The sequence below is a fragment of the Rhea pennata genome, chromosome 23 (assembly GCF_028389875.1).
Source record: "Rhea pennata isolate bPtePen1 chromosome 23, bPtePen1.pri, whole genome shotgun sequence".
NCBI lineage: Eukaryota > Metazoa > Chordata > Aves > Rheiformes > Rheidae > Rhea > Rhea pennata.
The window spans coordinates 8,024,303-8,050,678 of NC_084685.1; the positions used below are offsets into that span (position 1 = coordinate 8,024,303).

The 26,376-nt window shown below is 36.6% G+C and overlaps 1 protein-coding gene across 1 annotated transcript in view; it reads left to right on the forward strand.

Moving 5' to 3' along the window:
- LOC134150413 (protein argonaute-3) overlaps positions 1 to 25,993 on the forward strand; it is a 40,015-nt gene extending 14,022 nt beyond the window's left edge. Inside the window, exons 6-19 of the mRNA XM_062594322.1 lie at positions 2,584 to 2,718; positions 4,973 to 5,060; positions 5,208 to 5,355; positions 5,676 to 5,795; positions 6,830 to 6,952; positions 7,162 to 7,295; positions 7,795 to 7,979; positions 8,259 to 8,418; positions 9,585 to 9,675; positions 10,586 to 10,780; positions 11,162 to 11,296; positions 11,928 to 12,029; positions 13,519 to 13,718; positions 14,339 to 25,993. Coding sequence (XP_062450306.1) covers positions 2,584 to 2,718; positions 4,973 to 5,060; positions 5,208 to 5,355; positions 5,676 to 5,795; positions 6,830 to 6,952; positions 7,162 to 7,295; positions 7,795 to 7,979; positions 8,259 to 8,418; positions 9,585 to 9,675; positions 10,586 to 10,780; positions 11,162 to 11,296; positions 11,928 to 12,029; positions 13,519 to 13,718; positions 14,339 to 14,447 — 1,925 coding nt within the window. The 3' untranslated portion in view covers positions 14,448 to 25,993. The remainder of the gene's footprint in view (positions 1 to 2,583; positions 2,719 to 4,972; positions 5,061 to 5,207; positions 5,356 to 5,675; positions 5,796 to 6,829; positions 6,953 to 7,161; positions 7,296 to 7,794; positions 7,980 to 8,258; positions 8,419 to 9,584; positions 9,676 to 10,585; positions 10,781 to 11,161; positions 11,297 to 11,927; positions 12,030 to 13,518; positions 13,719 to 14,338) is intronic.
- Positions 25,994 to 26,376: the final 383 nt, after the last annotated feature.

Here is a 26,376-nt window from a genome sequence, read left to right on the forward strand (position 1 = left end):
GAGTAAAAATGACTTTGCCATGACATTTGTCATATGCCTGAGTTTGTGATACATTTTTGGGTGGTATTAACTTCTGTTGTCTTCTGAACAGAGGAATTTAATTATGGGAAGCAATCCGCTACACTGATTGTCAAGATAGAGTTATGATTTGAGATATTGTGGTACAAATTCTAGCAGAATAAGAAAACTTTGAAACTTTAATTGCTTTATATACAGGTGATCTGCAAAAGACTTGGTTTTCACCAGAAAATTACTTAAATCTCTTTGCTCAGTTTGAAGATTTAGTATATCCTTATGAAACACAGCATTAACTATAAAACCAGCCTTCTGTGTCAGCTGTAATCACAAAAGTAGAGTGAGACTGTAGTAGTGAAGTATATGTGTGCGTACTTTGGCTTCCTGTTCAGCCAGTTCAGACTAGACCTCTGTGGCAAAGGTGACCTAGAAATCCAAAAAAAAAATTAGGATTCATCATCAAGTCAGTGATGGGCAGAAGTATAGCTGCCATGCTAAAACAACCAACCAGTACCACCCCTCTTCCCCTCAAAATGAAGGAAAAGCATGGCATAGCTATGCCTTCTTTCTGTATTAGTACATCCACAGTAATGTTGATAAAACTGTTCAAGATAATGTCTCCGTACGGCTGTTGATTACTGAAGTAGCTCCACAGTAGGTGTTGCTTTTTACTTCCATATAAACTCTAAAATACACAAATATTTGTGATGTATTTTATAATAGCGCTAATAGAGACCTTTTTTTTTTTTTTTCTTTAACCATGCAAAGTCAGGTCTGCTTTGTGGCACCTGTTGAAGTCCCAGATGAATGCTTTTTTGATCAACTAGAGCATGTTTTGGACTCCTTGTTAGTAGAAAGTTCTGTAAGCGTTCATTTGAGTATTTAGTAGTTAAAACCAACATTGAAAAATGTCAGCGTTTCAGAGATGAGTGTTGCCTAAAGCTTTCTCTAATACACATTTTATAATCACTGCATTTGAAATGCTTTATAAAACCAACTGAAATAGCCTGTCTTTTTCACTGTACTAAGCTCTTTAAGTCAGGCTGTGTAGTGTCTGCCTTAGAGTATAATTAAAATGCCACAGATGTGCAAATGTGCAAGTCTGGTGTTCTGATACGTTGAAATTCTGGATAGTGACATTCATTTGATTTCAAATTGGTTTGTTCTTTTTAAAATTACCCTTCAAAGAGCAACTGTGATATAATTACTGTTTGAAAAAATGAATGTAAAAAAAATCTTGTCTGGGAATTAACTAGTATTGCTATCTGTATGCTAGATGATGATAACTACTTTTAGTGGCAGGAATATTAATTTACAGTCATTTATAATGTACTGCATTATTACTTTCTGTAAAGCAAGTTTTTCTTACCACTTTAAGAACATAGTTCTTACAGGAGAAATTTTTCATTCCGTTCTGTGGATGAGAAACTTGAGAATTTTTTCTTTAAACTGCAGTGTATAGGATGATCACTTTGTTTCGAGGCTGCAAAGATTACGTTCAGATCACATCATTTGAATTTCTTTTGATCGCTTAACGCATGCAAGGTTCTATGCAAAAATTGTTTCCCTCCGTATCGCTGTTGTTGCCCTGGGAGACAAACCACATTGCCTGTCGTTGGGGGTGTAAGCTATTTGTATTCATTCAGTAATTGACATCCGGGGGTGTTGGCCAGAGTGCGTCATGTGAAGTTGGCAGCCTGCTGGAGTGACGCATGTTTGGAGAATGTTTTATTGTATTAGTATAGAGATGTGGTGGTTTTGGTATGCAAAATCTGGAAAACATAAAATTCTTGTCAACTATTTCATAATCATTTTTGCTGCTATTTGAAGTTCTAAGCATATGGGAATAGTTTGCTTATATTTGAGCTGTGGCTGGTGTCACCTCACATTTGTTGCTAAAAAGTGTTGTTTCGGTTGATTATAACTTTGCCAAGCAAACTGCTTATGGACTTAATTCCATGGAATGAATCAACTGTCCTGTTTTAAAACAGTATATTGTCACTTAATGTGATTGTATCATTAATATGTATGGAAGGCAAAAGATGTTTTGGTAGTTCAAGGTTTACACTAACCACCACACTCTAATCTGTATTGTAATTAAAATAGTGCTCATGTGTCTAGTCACATATTATTTCAGTAATTGAGCAGATCATGTCACCAAATGACAAAATAACATTGCATATTTAATATCCTTACCTTCTCATATTAAAAAAATATTCAATAGAGGTATATTTCTTAATACAGTCTCTGTTTGTAGCTCCATTCTGACTTGAAAGAGTATGTCTGTTTAGGACATGACAGCTCTCTAGGAAAGGTGTTATTTGTGGAAACACCCTTTCAAAACCCTAAAATGCAAAGTAGTTGCAGGATGACTGCTAGAGGCTGATGTGTCACTGTGGGCCTTACGCTGGCTTTTGTATGCTTGATTGTTGCAAAAATCTGTTTTGAAAAACTAAGTGCTTCAGAACGTTTGCTTGGGGACCACTTTGAATTTTAAAAATCTTTCATTTATCTACTGCTTCATAACATTGATTTGGATTATTTTACTCTTAATGTTCTTTTCTTTAGTTTCTGCCACTGCCTTCTACAAAGCACAACCTGTAATTCAATTTATGTGTGAAGTTCTTGACATTCATAATATTGATGAACAACCAAGACCTCTGACTGATTCTCATCGGGTAAAATTCACCAAAGAGATAAAGGGTGAGTAGAAATGTATCTATTTGGTCCCAAGCAATGCATTCGAGCTAGTTTTAAGGGACATGTTTTAAGTGAAAGCCTCCTAGTTAGCATGCGTTAAAAGGGCCGTAGAACTGCCAGGAGCATTGCAATATATGCTGTTTGTAGTTCTAGACTTATATGAAACAATGTGACTACAGAAACTAGAAATAAAAAATGAGAGTTTTTCCCCTTGACTTAAAGAGGAAAAGAGCACGTGTGGTGGTTGTTGCCTGGTTAGAGGTAAGCAGCTGTTGCCTTGCTGCATGGCTGACCTTTTATAAGCCAGTGTCAGTAAAGCCATAGTGGTACTGTGGTTTAGCTCTGCTGCTCTTTAAATACTGAGGCAAAGTGAGCATTGATTTCAAAGCCAGCATCATTGATTCTTTGAAAGTATGCTATTGCAGTGACTTCCAATAATTTATTTCCGTATGGAAAAACAAGTACAACATGCTGACTTGCAGCTGAGAGCCAAGTTCCATTCCAAAGGAGTTGCATAAGCTGCTAGTTTGAGTAGTTTCACTCCATATATGTTGTTTTGCTTTGTGTTTTCCCACATCCCTTCATTCCAGTATAATTTGCAGAGAAAGAAGCCTTGAAAGAGAACTCTGAACTCTCTGAAATGGTTGTGTTACTTGATGCAAGATTAGTCTATTAAATTATTGCCAGCAAAAAAGTAAATCTAAACTATAGTCAAAAAATAGTGTGTTCATGGAATAGCCATCATTTTTTTTAAAAAAAAACTTTAATGAATTACTTTGTAATAGTCCTTGCATGTATCCTTTTCACTGTTGTCTGTTTGATTTTTATTTTGTAAGACATAACTGGAAAAGGAGAAGCTGTTTCTTCTTGATCTCAGATGCCTCAGATACTTTATGTTGCTATAGTTGGAAAATACTGAAAGGTTACCTTTGCTGTCAGTATTTTATTTGTGTTATTGTAGTATCCAGATGTTCCAGCCAGGATATTGTGATCACATATAGTTAAGCAAATCCTGCATTAAAGAATTTCCAGTCTCTATGAACAGCTCTGTGGGAGGCAGGTGCCTTCTGTAGCATCGCAGCAGATTAATGACGAAGCAGTGAATGGATTCCAGTTATCTTATGTATTGAGTGCCCTTTTCTGTTTGGCCACAGTGTTTCGTGATTTGTTTTTGGTATTTTATCTGAATGCTGTGCAGGCCGGTGGTGGCTGATTTCTTTGGTTTTGCCATCCTCTACATAATGTTATGTTAATGTTGCAATTAGTGGTGTTAGGAATCAGTGAAGTACAGTTAATACTTCTTTGTGAGGCCTGTGCCCCTAGTAAATTAATCGTGGCCCATCTGGTACCCAAGAACCTGACTTGATGTGGGCCATTCAGTCTGTGCTCTACAATCCAAATAAGCCTCAACAGGGCAAGACATCCAGTTCTTTCCCCAAAGCTTTTAATAGTGGACTGTGGGTTGAATTATTTGGGTAGCAGTGCTCTGCTTTCAACTGCCTTTTTTTTCATGGGACTAGAGAAAGGCATACTGATGTGCCCGTGCTACACAGCACTTACGTTGTAAGCTCAATATTTCTGGCAGATGTTGAATCTGTTCTGTATGTACAGTAGAGACAATGCATGCACAATTAATAGAAAAGGCCACCAAATAGTTATTGAAGCTACCATTATTGCTGTCTGTTTTACTGTGGGTGCAGAGTCATGTCTGTGGCAGGTAGCCTGGCAGTGGGCTGGGTGCTTTTGGAGTAGATCTTCAGCTGCTCAGAACTTAAAGAAGTTAAACTTGACCAGTGAAAGTGAAGAAAATTAAAGACTGAATGTGGCTTTAATACTAAGGAAAAATGGAAAATAAGGTAGAAATCTGCTTTTGTCCTTTCAATATCAATGCCATTGGAGCTGCTTGCTGTAAGAGGAACATGACATGGAGAATGAGAACAAAAGACTGTTGAAAGCAGCCCTCGGGGTGTCTGAGACTAGTTACATGCCTGTTAAATGAAAGTGTGAGAAATTCAGATGACACTGAACTTCATTATATATTAGGATTTGATTTTGAGGAAAGTACCCGATCAGTTAAAAATCATATTACAATGAAAGCAAAATGTTTAGAGAATAGTAATTTCTAGTATTGTGCTGTTTGAGCTGTGATCCTCAAAGCTGCTTAATTAGAAGATGTTCTGTTATAAGCAACCTTGTGTCTCCTGTGCAAATGTCTTTGTGTGGGTATGACATCAGGTTTTTTGGTGCTTTCATGCAGGTCTAAAGGTAGAAGTGACTCATTGTGGAACAATGAGACGGAAATACCGTGTTTGTAACGTAACAAGAAGGCCTGCAAGTCATCAAACGTAAGATGCTATTTGTCAGAGCATAAACTGTGCAATAGCTTAGTGCTGAATGTGCAGCAGGACCTAATATTTTACTCATTTTGAGAATGTTGATACTTTCCCACTAAGTTTTCAGTACATGTGTGATTAAAACGTATGTCTTTTCAGCTTCCCTTTACAATTAGAAAATGGCCAGACTGTGGAGAGAACAGTAGCACAGTATTTCAGAGAAAAATACAACCTCCAGTTGAAATATCCTCATCTTCCTTGCCTGCAAGTGGGACAAGAACAGAAACACACCTACCTGCCTTTAGAAGTAATGAACTTATTCTGATAAATCATCATGTTACTGGTAGGCTGTTTTTGCAGAATGTTAACAAGTAGTGCACCTTGCAGTACAAATGGTTTTGTACATCTACATATTCCTTACCTGTTCTTTGCTTTATCTCTCTAAAGATAGTCTATCTGCATTTAAAATGTGCTTTAAAGTTTAGAACTTTTGGAAAAAAGTGTGCCATTGCTTAAACCCACTGGAGGTTTTTTTATAGTGATGGTGCAGTGTTGTATATGTAGAGTTACGTGGATCTACTTCTAAATACTTCTATTGCATGTGACATTTCTGATTTTTCTTTAAAGGTATGTAACATTGTAGCTGGCCAGCGATGTATCAAGAAGCTAACAGACAATCAGACATCAACTATGATAAAGGCAACAGCAAGATCTGCTCCAGATAGACAAGAGGAAATAAGCAGATTGGTTAGTTCTTTAATTTCAGACTGTATGATAATCCTCACTAAATGATACTGGACAAGACAAGATTCATGTCTTGACCTCAGCCTGACAATTCTTTTGCTGGACTTTGGCTACTGCTTTATTTGCAGGAAATATCTTAAGTAGCTCTGCTAAAGCCTATTGTAGGCTTCCTGAATTAATAACCTTTAATCAGACATTCAGACTAAACTTCTTGTTGTGGAAAAACTTCATGTATGACCAACAGCATCTTTTCATTCCTTCCTTTTAATCCTTAACCTAATAGATTTTTAACTACTTTTTAAATGTTTTATTTAAAAGTAGTAATAGTGCAAGTCCAATGTTTGGAAGTACACTTACGTGTTCTGGTCTTTGCAATGACTTCCAAGTAGTTTATGGAACTACTCGGAACTAATAGTTGAGTGTTCTGTAATATGCAGAAAACGTGAATGTGTAACATTCTACAGTAATTAAAGCAGTTAAATCTGTGTAATTTTGTGTGCCTTCCTCTCTAAGGGAGAGGACTTTTTCATCTGTGCTGGGAAAAAACAAGGTATTCTTGAATAAGCGTATAATGAATGAGCATTTTCATGTATATGCTAACCTAGTTAAGTGCAGTTTAATAACTCTTTTGAAAAATAATATCACCATATCTTATATCTGAAAGTGTGATCAAGAATGGAAATCAAAACAGATTGCTCTTCTATCCTCTAGTGAGAGAATCAGTTGACTAATTTGTTCAAATCTGTATTGTTCCACATGGTAAAGCTGTTTGATGGAATACTTTTTGAACCAGAATGCTTTTGTTAAGGAAAATCAAATGTACTTGAGTAATTGAGGGAAAAAATATTTTTTTATCCAATGTATCTCACGGTATAGTTTTTTTCACTTCTGATAACTTAATGGTGTTGAACAGTTGTATATGAACCTTTGTTGAGGAAAAGAGTCTTTGGAGAACACTTCTGCAACATTCCTTTTACGCTTATATATGAGTTATAATCAGACATTTCTGTAATGTGGAAAAACTCTTCTTCCCCTAGGTAAGAAGTGCAAATTATGATGCAGATCCATTCGTTCAAGAGTTTCAGTTCAAAGTCCGGGATGAGATGGCCCATGTGACAGGGCGTGTGCTCCCAGCTCCGATGTTACAATACGGAGGACGGGTGAGGGCGCTTTTGTACTTTTGGTTTTTGTTTCTATTTGATTTTGAAGGATGATTTTCAGTAACTTGAATATTTCAGCCAGTTTTATTGTCTTCTGTAGTACAGAGTCAGAATCTGAATGTGAGCTCTGTGTTATCCTGAAATTGTAAATAACATAGGCTTTTACTTTTTCAGTCACTTGAATATCAACTTTTCTTTTATTTCCATAGAATCGAACAGTGGCAACTCCAAGCCATGGAGTATGGGACATGCGAGGAAAGCAGTTTCACACTGGTGTTGAGATCAAAATGTGGGCCATAGCTTGTTTTGCAACACAGAGACAATGCAGAGAAGAAATATTGAAGTAAGGCATGTCATAGTTCAGATTTTGGACTGTTCTTTTAACGAAGCCATCTTAATGGAATCTTGAACATAGGACTTCCTAATGAATATTTTATCTGACTGTAATCCTCTATGATGCTAGAAAGAGAATCCAAGACACTAATTTCTTGCTGGATGTTACAGTCCAAAAAAAACCAAAAAAACAAAAAACCCCAAAAAACCCAAAAAACTGTGCTCAGATACATTGTAGTGTTTTGGTCCTGTAATGTTACTGCTTTCTAGCATTTTGAATGGATTACTGAAGGCCCCTAAACTTGTTTGGTGTTTTTTTTTCCCGGTCAATTCTAGTTTATGATGTTTCAAGGCTATATACCTTCTGCATAATGAATGCTTTAAAAATGCTGCTTTAAAAGCTATTTGGAACCTTGTTCTTCATTTGAAAGAGACTGTTCTTCTGTCCCCTTCTTGGGATGTTTTGTATTACTGGTACTATAAAAGTTGAATAAACTTCTTATCTCTAGGGGTTTTACAGACCAGCTGCGCAAGATCTCTAAGGATGCAGGGATGCCGATCCAAGGCCAGCCCTGTTTCTGTAAATATGCACAAGGTGCAGACAGCGTGGAGCCCATGTTTCGACACCTCAAGAACACCTATTCAGGGCTTCAACTTATCATTGTCATCCTGCCAGGGAAAACGCCAGTATATGGTAAGGAAATAGCTAGGGCTGTACCTTTTCTCTCTGGTGGTGTTGTGAGGCATTTGCAGCTCAGCATATGTTAGAAAATTCTTCGGGATCGTTCTTTAGACATTGGAAAACCATGTTTTGTCTGAAGTTACAATGAGTGGGAATCAGATTTGAATGTGCAGCTAAATTGAAAATTAATGGAACAGGATGTGTATTTGAATTATTTTGACTAAGATCAAAACAATAATGTAGCAATAATTTCAAATGAAGTTAAATTTTATCTTAATGTTTGCTTCTCAGCGGAGGTGAAGCGTGTGGGAGATACACTGTTAGGAATGGCCACGCAGTGTGTTCAAGTCAAAAATGTTATCAAAACATCTCCACAAACCCTATCAAATCTGTGCCTGAAGATTAATGTTAAGCTAGGAGGAATCAACAATATCCTTGTACCTCATCAACGGTAAGAGTCTTTATGGAGACTGATTTAGGTTTTGTCTTAAAAGATGTGGTTAAGTTTTATATTTAGCACCCAGAATTTAAAGTTGGCCAAGGTTTTAAGTTTGAAATATCCTTCTCAGTATGGTATATGAGATTTGAAAAATACTGTTTTTCTGACATGGCTCTGAGTAGCTGTTGGCCTGTGAGTTAGATCTTGAGCCAAGGTTTTTACCAAATGTTTGGTTAATAGCAAAAATTTGAAGAGAAATTCCAGTTCTACAGATGCTGAAATACTTAATGTATTGAGATATTCTCTGGAGGTTTAGGAGTGTACAGGACGGAAGAATGCCACTTTTGCTTAACACACCAATGTGTTACTACTAGAGTGTATATTGAAGGCATCTCATTTCTCTCACTTTAATAGGCTCGGTAATTAATCTCACACTTTTTCTTTGCATAGCTATTCTCTGTGCTCTCATGTTTGGTCCAGCTGCTTTAAACCTACACTGATAAGGTTCTATCAGTCCAACCCATGTACACTCGTATCTTTCATATATGAAAACTTGTTAAAAAACACAGGTCTATCTGCCCTGAAGACTAGAAATTCTGATTGTCTCTAGCTTTTGAGCATATCTATTCTCTGAAAGAGTAGAAGTGTGCATAATGCAGAGTAGCAATCCAGAGTAAATTCTAGAGTATGAGCCTTAGAAATTCTTTCCTAAGCTCTCAGGAAGTCTTAGAACCAAAGTGTAAACATTAAACAATGGCACTTGGAAGAGTATTTTGAATGCATTGGGAGATCGTTCTGCTGTTTTTATTTTGTAAGACAGAATAATGTATGAGCTACTGCACTTGGCCATTTCTGGCATGGCTGATGTCACAGACTAAGTGGTGCTTAGCTGGCCTCCAAGCACTATTGTAATCAATTTTCAGTGTTAACGTGCTGCTTTTAAGCCTTTTTTCTAGTAGAATCATGATACAGTTAAACAGCAGTGTATTTCAGAATGACTACAGTAGTATTGTAGAAGTTTGTATATTGCACACAAATTTCATTGTTTGGTCAGAGTACCTGGTAAGAAGGAATTTCTGTCTATAGCTTAGCTGAAAAACTAATATACAGACAAAACCCTGTATTGAACAATACCCAGTAACCCTGCACCAATTACTCACCTACTAATTTTTTTTTAGACCTTCTGTGTTCCAGCAGCCAGTGATCTTTTTGGGAGCAGATGTCACGCACCCTCCTGCTGGAGATGGAAAGAAGCCTTCCATAGCTGCTGTAAGTTTTATTAAATCAGCATATTAATTCATCTCAGATAGAGTAGAAAATCATATAAAGTTCTCAAAGCATATATATGCAACTCCTTACTTTGTGTAAAATATCTTTCAGGGTTTATGCCAGCTCTCTGTATAGATTTCCAGCTTTATTAGAAATCGTGCATCTTCAAAAGAAAAATGCTTCTTGATGCTTCAGATTATTTTTTTGGGCATTTTAAATTTTAAATCGACATAAATATTAAATAATATTTATTAAATAATTATATTAAATATTAAATAATACACTTCTGCAAAAATATTCTAAAGGAAATAATGCACCTTCATAATGTTAATAATATTTTGCTGCTTGGAAGGAAGAAAAAGTAATTAAAAGCTGAACTTGGCAGGAGTGTTTTTAATGCTTCCTACCTTTTGTGTTTGTGCAGTACAGCAGACTAAGGTGGTGACTGAATGCTTGAGCAGTGCCTTGATAATGTTGGCCCCTTGGTATTTTATTTGGCATCCATTGCAGTTATGAAAACTGCCTCCTTGCCTTAAAGTAACTAAGGCAAAGTGAAGCTTTTTTTCTGTGTAAAAGGTGACAAAACTTCAAAGAAAACGAAAGGACAGTCTGAGTCTGGATTATGAGAATATGAATTAGTGCCCTGAGAACAAAGAGGAAGACTCCAAGGCAAATAAATTCTGCAGATGTGTATTGGGGTGCTTGTAGGGCAAATTTATGGCCTTTTCCATAGGTGCAATACTATTAAACTTGTGCCTACTGCGAGTTCTGCTTATAAGTTTTATGGTAAATGTTTTAAAGCAAACATCTATGTGAAAATTGCTTTTCTGGAGATTTTTTTTGTTACTGTTCTAATATTTTTTTGTAGATTTGATCGTGTAGCCTTTAGTCATATAATGTTCTCCTGAAGGTTGTAGGTAGTATGGATGCTCATCCAAGCCGGTACTGTGCCACAGTGAGAGTTCAGCGACCTCGGCAGGAAATCATCCAAGATCTTGCCTCCATGGTGAGAGAGCTTCTCATCCAGTTTTATAAATCAACACGGTTCAAGCCCACACGAATCATCTTCTATAGGGATGGGGTCTCTGAAGGACAGTTTCGACAGGTTGGTTTGTTTGTGGGGGTGTTTTTTAATTTTGCTTTTTTCTTAATAATTGTGTGTAACATAATAATTCAAGTTCTCATGTTTGAATAAGCTATATTGCTTGAATTGTTTATACTAACACCAAGTTATCACAAAATACTTTTGTCATTTTTTAGGAGAGAATTTCCTAAGCATGTCAGGTGAAGAAAGGTTATAATCTCTTTACCCTCTGGAAAGAAGAGCTCTTAAAACTTTGGAAACCATATGTTTCTCAGAATTTCCTAAGGTTACTAATTGTGTTAGCAGAGTTGAATCTAGTGTTAACTGCAAGCAATTTATTAGGCATTGCATGCAGAATATAAGGAGAGGTAAACCTGAACTATTCTATTCTTGTGCCTGCAGGTTTTGTATTATGAACTGCTAGCTATTAGAGAAGCCTGCATCAGTTTGGAGAAGGATTACCAGCCTGGAATAACCTATATTGTGGTGCAGAAGCGACATCATACACGATTGTTTTGTGCTGACAGAACAGAAAGGGTAATCATATCGTAGTAGCCTTATGTGGAAAGCCTGATGTCAAGCGCTTATGTTGCAGAAGAACATATAAGCATGGATTTCTGTCAGTCTGATGGTTTTTTTGTTCTGCATTTAGAGAAAACAAATTGATAGACATAAAATATGGCCCCAGCTAGAAAAATCTTTGACAGTAAACTCATTTTTTTAAAAAAATCTCCATCCATTTTTGTCATGTTGTGCTCTGAATGCTAGTCTTTATCAGTGAACTATAGTTAATATTCTTGTAACTGTCTAGGACCAAGTCTACAGAAATCTTAATAGAATAAAATACAGTATGATGGAATCCTTAATATTTCTGCTCTTCTGAGTGAGTTAATGCAAACATGAGCGTGCGATTCTAAATACAAATTTATGTGCTTCCTAAGAGTAGAAGTTCTGAAGTGTTCTGGGTGCCATATTCTGTCTTGTGGTGGTAGAGAGCCATACAGCATCCATATCCAGCATCCTAGGCTGCTATATTGACACATTCCAAACAGTACTGAGGCAATTCTTTCACTGTTGTGTATACTGAATAGAAAGTTGTGTGTTTAATTACAGTTGAGATGTATGAGCAGTGGCTAGCTGACACTATTTTCAACAAAATCTTCTGTAGGTTGGACGAAGCGGCAACATTCCGGCTGGAACAACTGTAGATACAGACATTACGCATCCATATGAGTTTGACTTTTACCTCTGTAGCCATGCTGGAATACAGGTATAATTGTCTCTTTACAAGTAAATGTTAATTTAGAACTTTTTTTTAAGCATGTGGTTACAGTTACTTAGAAGGGAAATGTCATTTTGTTCTTATCTGAGATACCAAATTGTTTGGAGACCAACAGTATTAGTATTTTACTTAAGAAACTTCTTTCTGTGGAGTTTATTTTGAAGAGGTCAACTTATTTTGGAGCTTTCTTATTTCTGAAAATAAAACCTGCTGCTTTTCTGATTTTTAGCTATATTGAAATGAACATTGAATCACGTTTTCAAATGTAAGAGTTTGAAAGACTGAAGGCTATGTCGATTATTAGCTGACTAAATGCAGACTGGTGAATTACAGGGTACAGAAGTTAAATCCAACAATGTAGTGTTGCCAACAATACAATGGAAAGCCAACCTAATGACAAAAGTTGTATTGGGATATTGCTTAAAAATGGAAAAAAAATAACTCTTCAAATTTTTATCATGTGAGCTTGTGACCATACTCATTAATTCTCCTTGAGACTGGGTGGGCATGTTTTTTTTTCTGTTCTGATTTATTGCATAAATAAATCTAAACTAAACTGAGATTATATATATGTAAAAAAAAAAAAAAAAAAAAAAAGGAGGAGAGGGGGAAGACTTCTAGCCTGACAGAAAGATAACTATTGACCTAATTTACTTGCCCTGCTAGAAGGTTTTACTCTAATATGTCACCCTCTTGCGAGGGGTGGTAAAAGATGGGGGAAGAGGGATGTTCCGAAATCAACACCTTTCAAGATAATTGCTAGTTGATTGTGTAATGGAGAACTTTTTAGAAATTCCTAAGACATGTACTCAGTATTCAATACTTTTTAATGGTCTGGAAAGAAATGGTAAGGCAGTGCTGGTGAAAGTTAGAGAGTGCAGGGGGAGCCATGGCAAATTGGTGGTGTGTAAGAATCTGATCCAGCATAATGCAATTATAACTGTTAAACTTGTAAGCAAGATGACATTATGTCAAAGCAAAAAAAATGTAGATTTTTGTGCAGTACTCTAGATAACTTCTAGAAAACTGGAACCATTTCTGGTATGCATACTTGTAAGATGGGATATTAATTAACTGGAAAGAGTTAAAAGCAATGCATTTTTTTTGTCTGGGAAATATGTCTAAATGAGAAACAGTTTTAATCAGGGTGATTAAGAGATGGCATAATCACAGTTTACGCACACTAGCAGCAGACTTTGATCGTAGAGGGTTATCTAGAAGCTCAAGTGTAGGCAAATTTAGACTGGAAGGCTTTCTCCTCCCCCACCCCCCAAGCAAAGATAATTGGAGTAACAGTGTTTGATGGGAATGGTAGGTTTGTTATTCATCTTTAAAAGTAACTGACATAAGACTGAAATTTCTTTGACTGCCATTTCATAAGAATTCAGACTAGATAGTCTGGCCTTTCCGAGTCTAAAAATCTGACTCGATTGTTTGAAAAAGCTAGATAAATGAATCAATGTTCCCTTCTTCTTAGGGTACCAGCCGTCCCTCACACTATCATGTTTTGTGGGATGATAACTGTTTTACTGCAGATGAACTTCAGCTGCTGACTTACCAGCTTTGCCACACATATGTGCGCTGTACACGTTCAGTTTCTATACCTGCACCAGCGTATTATGCTCACCTGGTAGCATTCAGAGCACGTTACCATCTTGTGGACAAAGAACACGACAGGTAAATTAAAATACCAGGTGCTTGGGTTTTTGTTGCTGTTGGTCTCTGTTCCCTTACCAGGCACAAAGCCATCTTCTGGATAGTTACTGCTCATTTTGCAGTCTCTCAGAGACTGGACTTCAAATACTTTTACCTGGCTGCTGCTGCTTTTACTAGGCCAGAATGTGTTGGTGAATTCTACTGAATAAAACTCAGACTAAAAGAATTAAGTTTAGCTTAATGAAGTAGTCTGTGTTATTGCTTTGACATAGTCTGAAGGATCAAGTCATGTATTGAGAGTTTCTGGTTTTAGAATTAAACTAGTCATGAATGAAGCAAACATTGATAGTGCCTTGAAGTTATATAAACTCTGCTTTGTCAGAAGTATTTTAAAGCCTTAAAGCCATCAAAATATCTGTAATAGTAGTTTATAGATGAACAAACTGAGCAACTAAGGTAAAAGGATTTGTCAAAAATCCTGAGGTTGCTTGGGTGAACAGACCAATAGGTTTTTCTCGGTATTCAGCTCTAATATTGCCATGTTAACCTCCTGCATGTTGACATGATGTGAAGACATCTTCTAATCTCAGTTAGTGTGACTTACAGCACTGCTTTTATCATTTTTTCTCATTTTCTTGCAGTGCTGAAGGAAGCCATGTTTCAGGACAAAGCAATGGGAGAGATCCACAGGCCCTTGCGAAGGCTGTACAAATTCACCAAGACACCTTACGCACGATGTACTTCGCTTAAGTCAATAAAATGGGAGCATACTCACTGAAAGGAAGAACTGAAAAATTAAGCCACATACAATGTATGTTTCCAGTGGGGTTGGTTTATGGGATGTGCCTCCGATCATGCTGAAGTTGACACTGTGCAGGGGCGAGAGGCTAACCCTTAAATTGACACAAGGAAGATTGTTTACTTCATCGAGGAACACAGCACTATTATGCAATATGAAACCAGCCAACTGCTTTTTTGGCGCGGTCTCCTATAGGAAGCACCGCCATCATTTTTTTTTTTTTTTTTCCTCTCGTAGTTTAACCCTCTTATGCCTTTACCTCAAGTTGCTCGGCAGCACAACTATCTTTGCAAAAAAAAAAAAAAAATAAAAAGATCGATGGTGTAATTAGGAAAAAAAAACAAACAACCTTTATAGGAACAATCACAATGATTGTTTAGAAGAGGGAAGTGTGCAAAAAAACCACCCCTTTTCTTTTACCCCACTGCATTAAGAAATCTGTCTCAATATTGCCATCAGCATTTGAATGTGAGCATATCCAAGTACATTTGAATGTACAGCACTAACTAGAAAAAGTGAGGGGAGGGGAAGATGTTTTGCACACTAATCCAATAATTTGAACCAATTTAGCCAACTGCTGCCTTTATCTTTCTTCACAGTTTTGGAGTCGTCAGCTCCAATAGTTCCCTTCTAAAAAGCAAACAAAGATGCTAGTGATATTATGTGCAGGCAGTAGTGATCCAAACTCTTCTTGCTCCCTGATGAATTTACTAAAGCTGCTGTTCTACCTAGTCCAGAAGTTTCAATTATTTTCTATCTGGCAAATCAAAATATTTTGGAGCTTCATGTGAGATCAGATTTCCCAAGTTTTATGGGATTACATGTAGTAAACACCAGAACTGAAACTTTAGAGCTAAGGTCTTTTTGGAAAAAGAAAAATGCTAGTTTACTTGCTGCCTCTCACACCTTAATGTGATTTCATATGTATGTGTTTTTGAAGTTTAGCTTCCTTTTGTTTCTTTTATATTTATTAGAGTAATAATAATGCTTTAATTTAATTATTACAGAACATATGGTCAACATCAACTTTTATTTTTTAGAAATGTAACCATGTTTATTTTTTAAAAACTGACAACTTGTTTTTGCTATCTTTTAGTGCAATAAGCGTTCTAAAGGTAAACTGTGTCCATTGAGCTGTACTAAAGCAGTATTTGTACCACTAATCGTGGGAGAATGGACACCTCCATGATTTTAAAAGGACAAAGTAAAAGCCTTAATTTTGAAAGGAAAGTTTTATAGTTAGAAGGAACCTTGGATTTTCCTTTTTTAAATCAAAAAATAGCAAAAATGCTTCTAGAATTCTGCAAGCTTTATTGTTGTTACTGCAGTGTTTTGATTTAACAAAGGAATTGGCCATATTTTTGGCTTTGCGATGTGATTGATATTTGAATTAAATGGAAAGAGTTTTTTATTAAAATCTAAGTTTTTACATGCTTAGTTAAATCTATCTGACATCAATAAAGTGTCTGGAATTAATAAAATTTTTAGCTTTTTTGCTCTTTGATATGACTTTCCTTTTAAAATTAAGTTATTGGTAACTTCATTTCACTTTGCAAATAAATAAGAGGGCTGGGATAGTTAACATGTTAAATCACTGAAATGTGAAACAAAAATTAATGGGACTTTTTCATTCCACTTTAAAGGTAAAACAATATTTAAGATGTCAGAGATGAGCATTTATTCAGTGAGGGGATTGGGGAGTTTTGCACTTTGTAAACTCGTGAACTGCATTTTTGACTGTTTTTATTTGCACTGGTTCATAGTATATATACTGCAGATCGTTTATATGGGCATTGCTGTTATCCCAGCCCTTCTGAACTCCACTTATTCTCCACATGAAAACCAGTGAATTGATATGAATAGCTTATTTCCTCTCATTCTCATGAAATCCGCTGTTTGCCAATATACTGTATTTTGAGCCTAAAATCTGAGCCCGTTTTGCTTCAACAGGCATGGATCTGCCCCATTTTTCTGCCAGAAAATGTACTGTATTTTGTGCATTTGTATATTGCATTGAAACGTGTGTAGTGCTGTTCACAACACTGTCTCAGAGAGCTTTACTAAACAGTTAGTGTATATACATATTTTATCTCCCAATATCAAGGAAGATAATGTAAAAAGACTAACTGTGCAAAGTTAAAATTGCACTGGAAATGGTCATAAAGGTGGGCAGTTTGCTAGTGGTTTGGGGGTCATTAGAGAATAGGTGGGAAGGTGGTTGAGGGAGACTTTCAGCAGATCCTGGTATGTCTGAAAAACTCTGTGGGGTCCCAGGAGTTTCATATCTTCATCAGGTGAAACTGCACATCTCAGCCATGTTCTTTGACTTCTTAATGCGCGTACCTTTCAGCACCTTCAAATAAAACTGCTGCAGGGAGGTTACTGTAACTAAATAATTTGAGCAAGAGGATTTCAAAATAAATCTATCAAATGTCTGTCTCAGTCTGTGACCTGACAGTCTTCTCTCAGAAGCACTGTAGCTAGTAGTCTATGTTTTAAAAATGTTCAGGTTAGGCTTTTTACAGAAAATTGATGTTTTAAAATGGAGAATTTTTTTAAAGAAACTATTTTACAAAGACTTCTTTTGGATTTCTGGCATTTAGGTGAAAATTTGTTTTTATTAAAGTCTTTTGACTCTCCTTTCAAAGACACTGTACACTGTTCATCCTGCCCACACTCAGCGACTATGATTCAAGAAGCTTTTTTGCTTGCTACTTTCACCAAAAATTAAAGAAAAAATTCATTGGTAAAGTAACTTAAACGCTAGCTCAACAATTTTACCTGGTTTTCATGTGAAGAGTATTTGGAAGTTTTAATCTCTATTCTTGGTTTTGCAAATATCTACGTAAAGTGCCGATACTTATTTGTATTACGATATCAAGTTACTGGCGTTGTGAGGGCCACACATTTATGATGCTGTAGCTGCTATATTTATTTAAGTGGAGATGGACAATTACTGCACTAAGGACTGAGGAGATAAGCAAGGAATCAAGGTTAGTTAGGAATCTCGTTTTTTCAAAAGAGAATTAATGGTGTGAAATATCAAGTGTAACAAAGGGTGCTGTCATTTTAACTGAGATTAAATAGCCAGATATTCTTCCTTTGTTTAAAAACATATATATTTTGATGTTTGCAGTTTGGGGGTGGGGGGTTGGGATAAATGGTACCTCATCTGTGGTGGCAGTTTCCAGTATATTTTCAGAGTATATGGATTTCTTTTATTTTTGTACCTGCTCTCCTTAAAAAAAGAAAAAAAGAAAAAAAAAAAAAAAAAGAAAGAAACTCTCAAATTTTATGTGCTGTTTGGGGAAATCTTGAGTGGCATACCAGATCCTCCTGTCTTTCTGGGAGCTGTCTGTATATAGTCCAAAGAGGGACGTGGGCAAAGGCTGACAGCTCTACTTACTTTGCAGAGATATTGGCCTCATTCATATGCCTATCCAGAAAAATGGTTCCTATCTCCTAAGACACTGTACCAGTTCACCACACCAAGACTTCATGTGTGGTTGCAAGTGCCACTAATTGCTTCCACAGTGGGAGCACACGCAAGGGGCCCAGAGCTAGTCTGGGGAAAGAGCACCCTTAGAGTATCAACCACCCAAAGCAGAAGTTGCAGTACTGGTACCATGCTGAAAGTAGGAACCACTCTCTGGGACTGGAGGCGATGCTTCTAGTAACCCAGCGGAAAGCCTTGCCTAGACCTGTGATCTAGTGATGAGTAGATCTGAATTTGGAAAGAAATAGAACTTGAGTTAAAATTGCAACATTACTAACAGAATGACTGATGACTCTACTGTAAGTAGCTTTTTTTGTAGGGCACGTCAGCTGTGGCCATTTTACTCAGGATTGCTGTATTACTGTTAAATGTGTAATCTGGTGAAATGTGTCCAAAAAGTTATTTCTATAAGGTTCATTCTGGCATTCTTTTAGAAGTCTGTTTGACCATAGAAATGATTTTGAGGTGGAAAATGGATTTCTGAAAGTTTGTCAGTCAAATTATTTCAAGATGCCATTGGTCCTAAAATAATTTCATTTTCTTCAAGTACAAATTTTTCCTATTAAATACTTAATATACAATATCAGATAATCACTTCTGTACAAATTCCAGCTACTACTACTGTTTTTCTGCAAGTCTTGAAGTTCACTCTGATGGAAATTTCTAAAATTTCCGAGCTCAAACTACACTTACAAAAGCTTGAGGCCTTTTTTTTTTTAATATATATATACTTTATTCATATCTTGTCTGCTTTTGATATTTTCCCAGTTTTGTGAACTGAGGATTTAGAACCTTACTCAAAGCACTTTTTACAACCAAGGAATCAAAAGCTCAGATTATGTACCTTGAAACTATAAATTCAGTTCTCAGAGATCGTTATTTCCAAAAGGCCGTCTTAGTCTCCGTTATGCCAGGCAGGCGCTCTGTCGGTCTCACTGCTGTGGAGTTTTGTGGCTGCCAACAGCAGCTTAATTGGATCCAGCAAAATGAAATCCATAGGGATGTGAAAGGGAAAGATTCCTGGCTTTTCTACCCAAAGATGGTACTTTAGATTGATATTGGGTATTGATACTATTTTTTGTTTTGGCATGTGTTTAAATAAAATTTTAGCCAATTCACTCTTTTTTTTAATCTGAAAACTAGTGGTTAGAGCTTGAGCTAGTTGATGCTTTCTGCTAGTAGATGATTTGTACTTTACAGTAGTTGAGGTATGAAACAGTTGTGTACAGGATCTTAAATTTTACCTAACTGGCAGAGTTTCAAGAATCCTAATCTCTGTAACACTAAAAAAAAAAAAAATGTCCCTAAGTAGGTAAAGGTGCATATGGAGGGGAAGAAGCTTGTAAGGAAAATACTGAAGCATCAGTTTTACAGAAACAAGGGTGCTGAAGGAGAAACTCAATCCACTTTCCATCTTATGTGCCCTGGCCTTTTCAGATTTTGTCTGAGGTACCCCCTCGCCTAACACGGGTAGTTAACATAGGGTCCTTTTAAAACAAAGCAGTTCCACTGTTTAAAACTTGGAGTGATTTTTATTTTTTTTTTTAAGCAAGACAGTCCTCAGAAAGTGCCTTTTTAGAAGATGGTGCTGTAGATTTTTATTTTCCACTTGTATGTGGCTGAAAAATTAAGATAAATAATTGAAAATGCCAAGTGTTTGATGGTATCTTTCAGGTACTTTCAAGCATCAATTTCTCTGAGTCAGGACCAAGATTAACCAGGAAAGTGTTTTCATCGGAGGGAGAGGCATTGAGGAACGATCACCAAATTCAGCTGGTAGTAGGTTTGGGTTTAGTTGATGCAATTTACCTCTTCATATTGAGAGAGAGTGTGGTTGGGAGGAGGGTATAGGAAAAGTAACTGCACAGGACTCTTCGGACAACTGAAGAATGCTGAAATGGAATCCGTGGTTATTGAGGGATGTTGTCTCTTAGAGATATAGCAAGCTCCCAAAGATGAAGTAGACAAATTGAGAACTATTTGAAGACTTAGGAGATGGTCAGTCCTACTGTGAGCAGATGTCGCATGGCCTGTATTTTTAAAGGAGTAATGTGCCTGTGTTGATGGGGCTTCTGATTCCTAACTGGGAGTTGTGATGCTCTGAACAGTAACTGCTTGGTGGGGTGAGAGATGTTGCCCTGTTTGGATAGTTAAAGGTGGTGTGGGTCCATAGCGAGTTTGGTGAGCATTCCTCCAGTCAAGAAAAGCTGTAGACTAGACTATTAAACACTGCACCTCAGTAACCTTGTAATGCTGCTTAAAGTAATAATAATAGCAAAGTTCAGCTTTGATTACACTGTAACGTGCTTGCACATGCCTGCAAAAAATACACGCTTTCATTTTTGTAATGATCTTAATAGCAGTTATCAGACTCTTTCTTTCAAGATAAACCTTGTCTTTTATTGTGTTTTTTCTGTGTATTTATTAATCTGTGTGCAGCTCATAGGCCCATGTCTGATCTGTATGTTGCTTTTAATACTTTTTAGACGAGAAGTTTTTGAATGTCTTGTTTCTTCTCTGAAGTCAGCTAAACTAATTTTGGAGAGGAAACTGAATAAAACAACTTGATAGTCAGTCTAATTTAATTGGTACTTTGTTTCTTTAAGCCTAGAATCAAGATGAATTTGTGTTCATTTTATTACTGTTCATGCAGTACTGGGCATTTAAGACATGTAATAACTTGATGTCAGTCAGGATATTTTGGGATGGCAGGCATTTAAGCATAAAACTCCCATTTCAATTGCAAATGGTATTGTTGCAGGAATGTGTTCATGTCCGTTATTTTTTTTCTCAGAGCAAGCAGAGCTTTTCAACATTTATTGATTTGGACATGATCAATGAAATATCTAGTCTAGAATTCCAAAGTGTTTGACAGTGACCCTTGCACTTGATGGCCTCTTAAAGGGACGCTGTTAGATTAGTTCACAATGTAGCACTCCTGCTTATGTTACCAACAGAAATTACAAAACAAAAATCTTTTTGCTGTATAGAATTTTCCATTTTAAGTTAGAGAAATGAACTGAACTTGCAATTTGTCACTAACTTGCTTGTTTTAGTACAGTGCCCAATGCCACTTCATTGCTATTTAAGCTTACAATGACTTTATTTTGTATTCTCACTTTCTTAGTGTTATTAGGCTAGGATTGAGAAAGGTGGGATTTTTTTTTCGATCTGAATTCTGAGCCAAAACTCTGTCCTCTATCCCTCTTAGTAGCTGTAGAGTTATCTTCCGGACTGAAAAGGGCCAAAAATCTTGTTCTATCTGCTTGGTTTTCAGAAATACTCTCCATCTCTTCCCTTGCATGTGAACCTTTTTATTCCCCTCCTCCCGTCTGCATTTAGCAAATAGTGAAGCTACTGAGTGTTGAGATTTACAAGTAAGTGCTTGCCTCTTCTTTCCATACATTGCAAATGTGGTCAAAAAGAAATGAAATGGACTTGCATCTGATGATGCTAGTTTTTTGGGCACAAATCTCTTAGGCAGTCTTGTCTTGGTGAAGACTAATGTAGCGCATATGGGTTTAATTACAGTAGGAATTATCTGTGTATTTGTGTTGCATTCATTGGATGGTGCGTGATGTTTTAAAATATCCAATTCAAATACAAGCTTATCAGTCACCGAAGATGCAAACACCCTCATATATTTCTTCTTAAAAAAGAAATCTAGTGTATATGGCTAGTTCATCCTTCTTCTTGGCAAAGGTTTGAGACTGATGATTTTCTGTAATTTGTACTATTTACAGCAAATTGTGCTGGGGTTAATCCTAAAGCTGAACTGACTCGGCTATATGTTAACAGTCTGTCGCTGCCCTGATGTTTTACAAAGAGAAGAAATGGTAGTGCTGGCCTATCAAACCAATAGTAGAAAACGCTCTTTAAAAAAGGCAAGGAAGAAACAGATCTTCGTATTGAAAAAAGTTAAGTATTCTTAAAAAAGAAAAAAAAAACTTATGCTGCTAGAGCCTTGTGAACCTATACCTTTGCATCTGTAGTTTACCCAAAAGGCCCAACATGTGGCTACTTCAAAAACTAATATAGGAGGAGGAAAACTTAAAAAAAAATAAAAAATAAAAAATAAAAATAAAAAAAAACATGAGTGCCTGTTCGCCTCCATAAAAGGAACACGCTGAGAAGCAGGTATCAGTGCCTGTAACAGTTGTATAGTTAAAAAAAAAAAAAAAAAAAAATCTGTTTTGTATCTAAACCTTGAAGCTACCTTATTTGGTTCAAAGCAGATACAAATTCTGGTAGATGGGTGCTATTTGAAACAGTGGAGCCAAGGGGTTTTGTGAGCAATATCCAACCCCTCTGTAAAATATAGATGCTCTGATTTCTGGTTGCAATCTTAAGACAGTTCACACTGACATGTGCCTGGCTAACAAGAAAAACAGCAGGCAGTTGTAGAGTTAACTTGCTATAGCACTACAGTTGCTTTGCTCTTCCTCAGCTCTTACCTACCTCCCTGTTTCCCTTACACAGGATCACTCTCTCCGCTGTCTACAGAGAATTAGTCATGTTGAGAACATTTTAGCTGCGTGGAAAGTGAATCAGCTTTGTCTGGATGTGAGAGGTAGTGGTAGTGCAAGGATATGATGAAAGTAACTGCCAGTAGAAATAGAAAGGATTCAGTAAAAGTTAGGTGGATGTCAGTTAAGCTGTGTTCAGCCTGAGCCCTTCAGGGAGATTGGGAACCTCAGATGTTAACTTAGGTGTCCTGGGAATGTTTGTGTCAAACTTGAACTCATTGAGAGCAAGCATGTGCCTTTTTCTGATCAAGAACAGAAGCTGGAGAAAACTTGCATTTGCATTGATACTATGGTTAATATTTTTATGAACTATTCTTAAAGCTTGAAATCCTTGATCAGAGTTGTGTTGTTTTTGCCTCGAGTTACTTAAAAGTGAGCCCTGAATTATCTGTGAATTAGAACTACCCTGAAAGGAGAAACTTTTAAATAGGTGGTTTCTCTAGAGTAATGTTGTCATATAAACAAACTTACTGGTAGATTTGCATTTTTTTAAATAAAATTTAACCTTGATGTATGTTTCTCATTATCTATTGAAAATAATCAGTTCTGCCTTTATTTCAGTGTTGTCTGTCAAGTGCTGTCTTCATTTTTTGCTGTGCTTCTGCAGCCTTTCATACACTTCATCGATTCTTGCCCCCAACCCACAGTGGTGACTCTAAGGACATTAAGAATGTTGCCTGATGAATGTAGGGGAGCAGTGCAGAGATCTGATTAAGTGGGAACATTGTTGTGAGGATTAAACATCAGAGATTTCTGCAAGAACTAGTTTGCCAGCAGATGAGGGTATTGATGTCTGTGTAACAAATTTTATGGTGTCTTAGGTATGGAAAGTTTTAGCAAAGTGGTATGAGGGGGTGGGGGAAAAACCACCTCTCCTTTTATATCAAGATAGTAGGGGGAAGGCTTTTGTACAGTGTGTACTGCGCAAAAATAGTTGCCTGTATCATTAGATGATAGTTTAGTCTTAAAGCTGCTAAAAAAAAAAAAAAAAAAAAAAAAAAAGTGGACTTTCAGAGCGTAATGGAGAAGCTTTTCAAGTGGGTTATATTTTATACAGTTTTGAGGTACTGGTGAGTTGTCCAGCCAGGAGCTCTAGTATGAATGCTGGCTATGAAATGGGTTCCCTCTCTGACCTTGCTAAGTGATTCTGCCTCAGTTTTTTACCCCATCTAGAAAATGTATACAATGATTCACATTGCCTTATGAGAGCTAGCTATTAGGTGTTCTGAGGATGAATCATGTTGTAGAAGTGCTAAATTCTTATTACAAACCTGTGCACCTTCTTGCAAGTTTGCGTCTTCGCTTATCGATACAGTACTGTTTGAAATCTGTCCGTCTTTGAAATGGCCAGCGTTCTTTTCGCACGTCGTCACAACGGAGCTGTGCCTGAGGAAGGCCATTGGGATTGGTCCCGTAATGTTTACCTGTTGCTTTCTTTTAAGGTAATCCTTTTGTTTCCATTTGGTGAGAAACACAAAGTTTATTTAAATAGAAGTTGTAAAAACCTTCATTGAGGATTGAATTGGTCCTTCAAAGATGTTTGGCAGTTGGAAATTTAATATATACTGTAATATTATCTAGCAACACAGAAAAATGACTATTGAATATAGGGTCATGCTAGTCTATAAATCATAGATTCACAAACTAATTTAAACACAGATATGCAAAAGTTAGCTATTAAAAGTTTCTCACTAATAAACTTTCATTATGCTTACACTTGCAAGTCTCTTAAATTCATTCAAAAACAGTTTCTTTGATATAAAATCCATGTCTTGCGAGTTAGTGTTCTCAGACACGTTAGCAAAACAGTACCTGTTGGAGCAATACTAGATTTAAAGAACCTTTAAGTTTTTAAACCTGGTAGTGTGCCAGCAGAGTAAAAACTTGAGCAGCACTGTTGAGAAAAAAATGAATGTTGAAAAAATTTAGTAAGTGTGAAGATGACTGCTAGAGATGACAAGATTTGTATTCTGACTTCTGGCAAATTTTCAGTGAAGAATGGCTTCTTTAGGCTGTTCTTTTCTGTACATCACTTTCTTCCTGTGGCTGTAGTTTTCAAATTTCTTTGGACTTGATTTCTGTTCTTCAGAAGAATGTTCTCATTTCTGCAGTAAAGCTTTACAGCATCAAATCTAGCCTTGAGACAACTTAGTGTTGTTTTCCTTTAGAAAAATCCTGTTTCTAGAAAGTTGCATTTTTTGTCTGTTTTGCAGACAGTAATTCTGAAAAGCTAGCTTCAGTGCAGCAACAGTTAGCAGAATCCGTTTTTATCCAAGATACTGCTCTTACAGGCTTGTCATCCAGCCCCTACTGCCACGATTAGTGACATTGGTATACAGATCACTTGAGTAGCAGCTCATTTGTCTCACAGGTTAGGTGATGAACTTTGGGCTCACAGGGTACAGATTCTTTTGCCTGTTATAATCTTGTTTCTTCCCATGCTGTAAGCAGTTAAATAAACTTCCCCAGGTAGCCTATTGGTGGAAAAACAGCATTGCTGCTTATTATGGGGAAAAGAACTCAACTCTTCAAATGGCCTGGAGACATTTGATTGGAGATAAGAACATTGTCTATCAACAGGTATTACTTTAAGCTTTCACTGTAATTGGTAGCATTCAGTAACGAGCCAGTGTGGGTATTAAAATATTTTCAGCAGAAGGTGGCTCAGGTGGCATATAGTGTGTGCCATAAGCATTGCTAGTGATCAATATATATTTGTTTAGGAGACTGCTGGAAGCAATGTTGTGCGTATAGATTTTACATATTTAATACCATATGTTTAAAATAATAATTGTACTGTTTGGGATTCCTTTTTGGAATAAAATTTTAATAAACCAGTCAAGTGGATTGAAATTCCCTTCTATGTGTACGTCTTGCCCTTGCTCTTTCTCATATGCTGGTAACTGCTCCCTCCTTGTTTTGGTGTTGCCACTGCTTAAGAAGGAAGTAATGTGTTCCAACCATGAAGATAACTTGGGGGGGTTTCAAAGTAAAAGGGAATTGTTTCAAGAATAAAGTAGAGCTGTGACTTGAGACATTGCTCAAATAGATTGTAGACGAATGGCAAACAAACTGGTAAAAGCCTTTATTTTTACTTAACCATCTTGACCATGTGTGCCTATTTGTATTGCGGATGTGGGCTGCAACCATTTGGGATATGAGGGAAATCATGTGTCAGTGTGTTTTAAGATGTAATTGCTAAGCAGAAGCGATGTCCTCTGCACATTCTCCCTTTCCAGACAAATTGTTCTTGCCAAAATTTTCTACCTGTTGCAATAGTTGCTTTCTTTCCAGCACAGTAAAATGTCAACTTATTTCAGTGTCTCTTCCCTCCGGCAGTCAACTATAATCTCTGTGCAACTGTGTATAGTACACATTAACAGCCATCAGATCTCTGTTGGCTTTAGTTACCACCAAGTTGGGTATATTGTAAACCAACCATATTAATTTGAAAAATAAATTTGTTTTGAATGCATATGTGATATTTTAATGTTTTTATACTTGCATTGTTTGAATTTCTTTCCAAAGCAAAGTTTGCAAGAATGGATGGAGATTGAAGTGCCGATCTTAATCGGTATGTCAAGAACTGGGATAATATCTTGAGGGAAATACGAAACATGACTGCCAAACCTATGTTAGAAAATTTTATTTTACTTTCCAACTTCTCTATTTGATTAGAGTTAATGTAATTTAATTAAAAAGTGGGAAAAATTCAAGAGCTCAGATTGGCAATTTTCATTCTTCTGTTGTCCACAAAATGTTGTGGGGGTATGATGGTAACTCAGAATTATTGACATTGTTTATGCATGTGTTAAAGACCCACATTTGTCTACAGTGTCAGGTGAACTTCATGGCTCA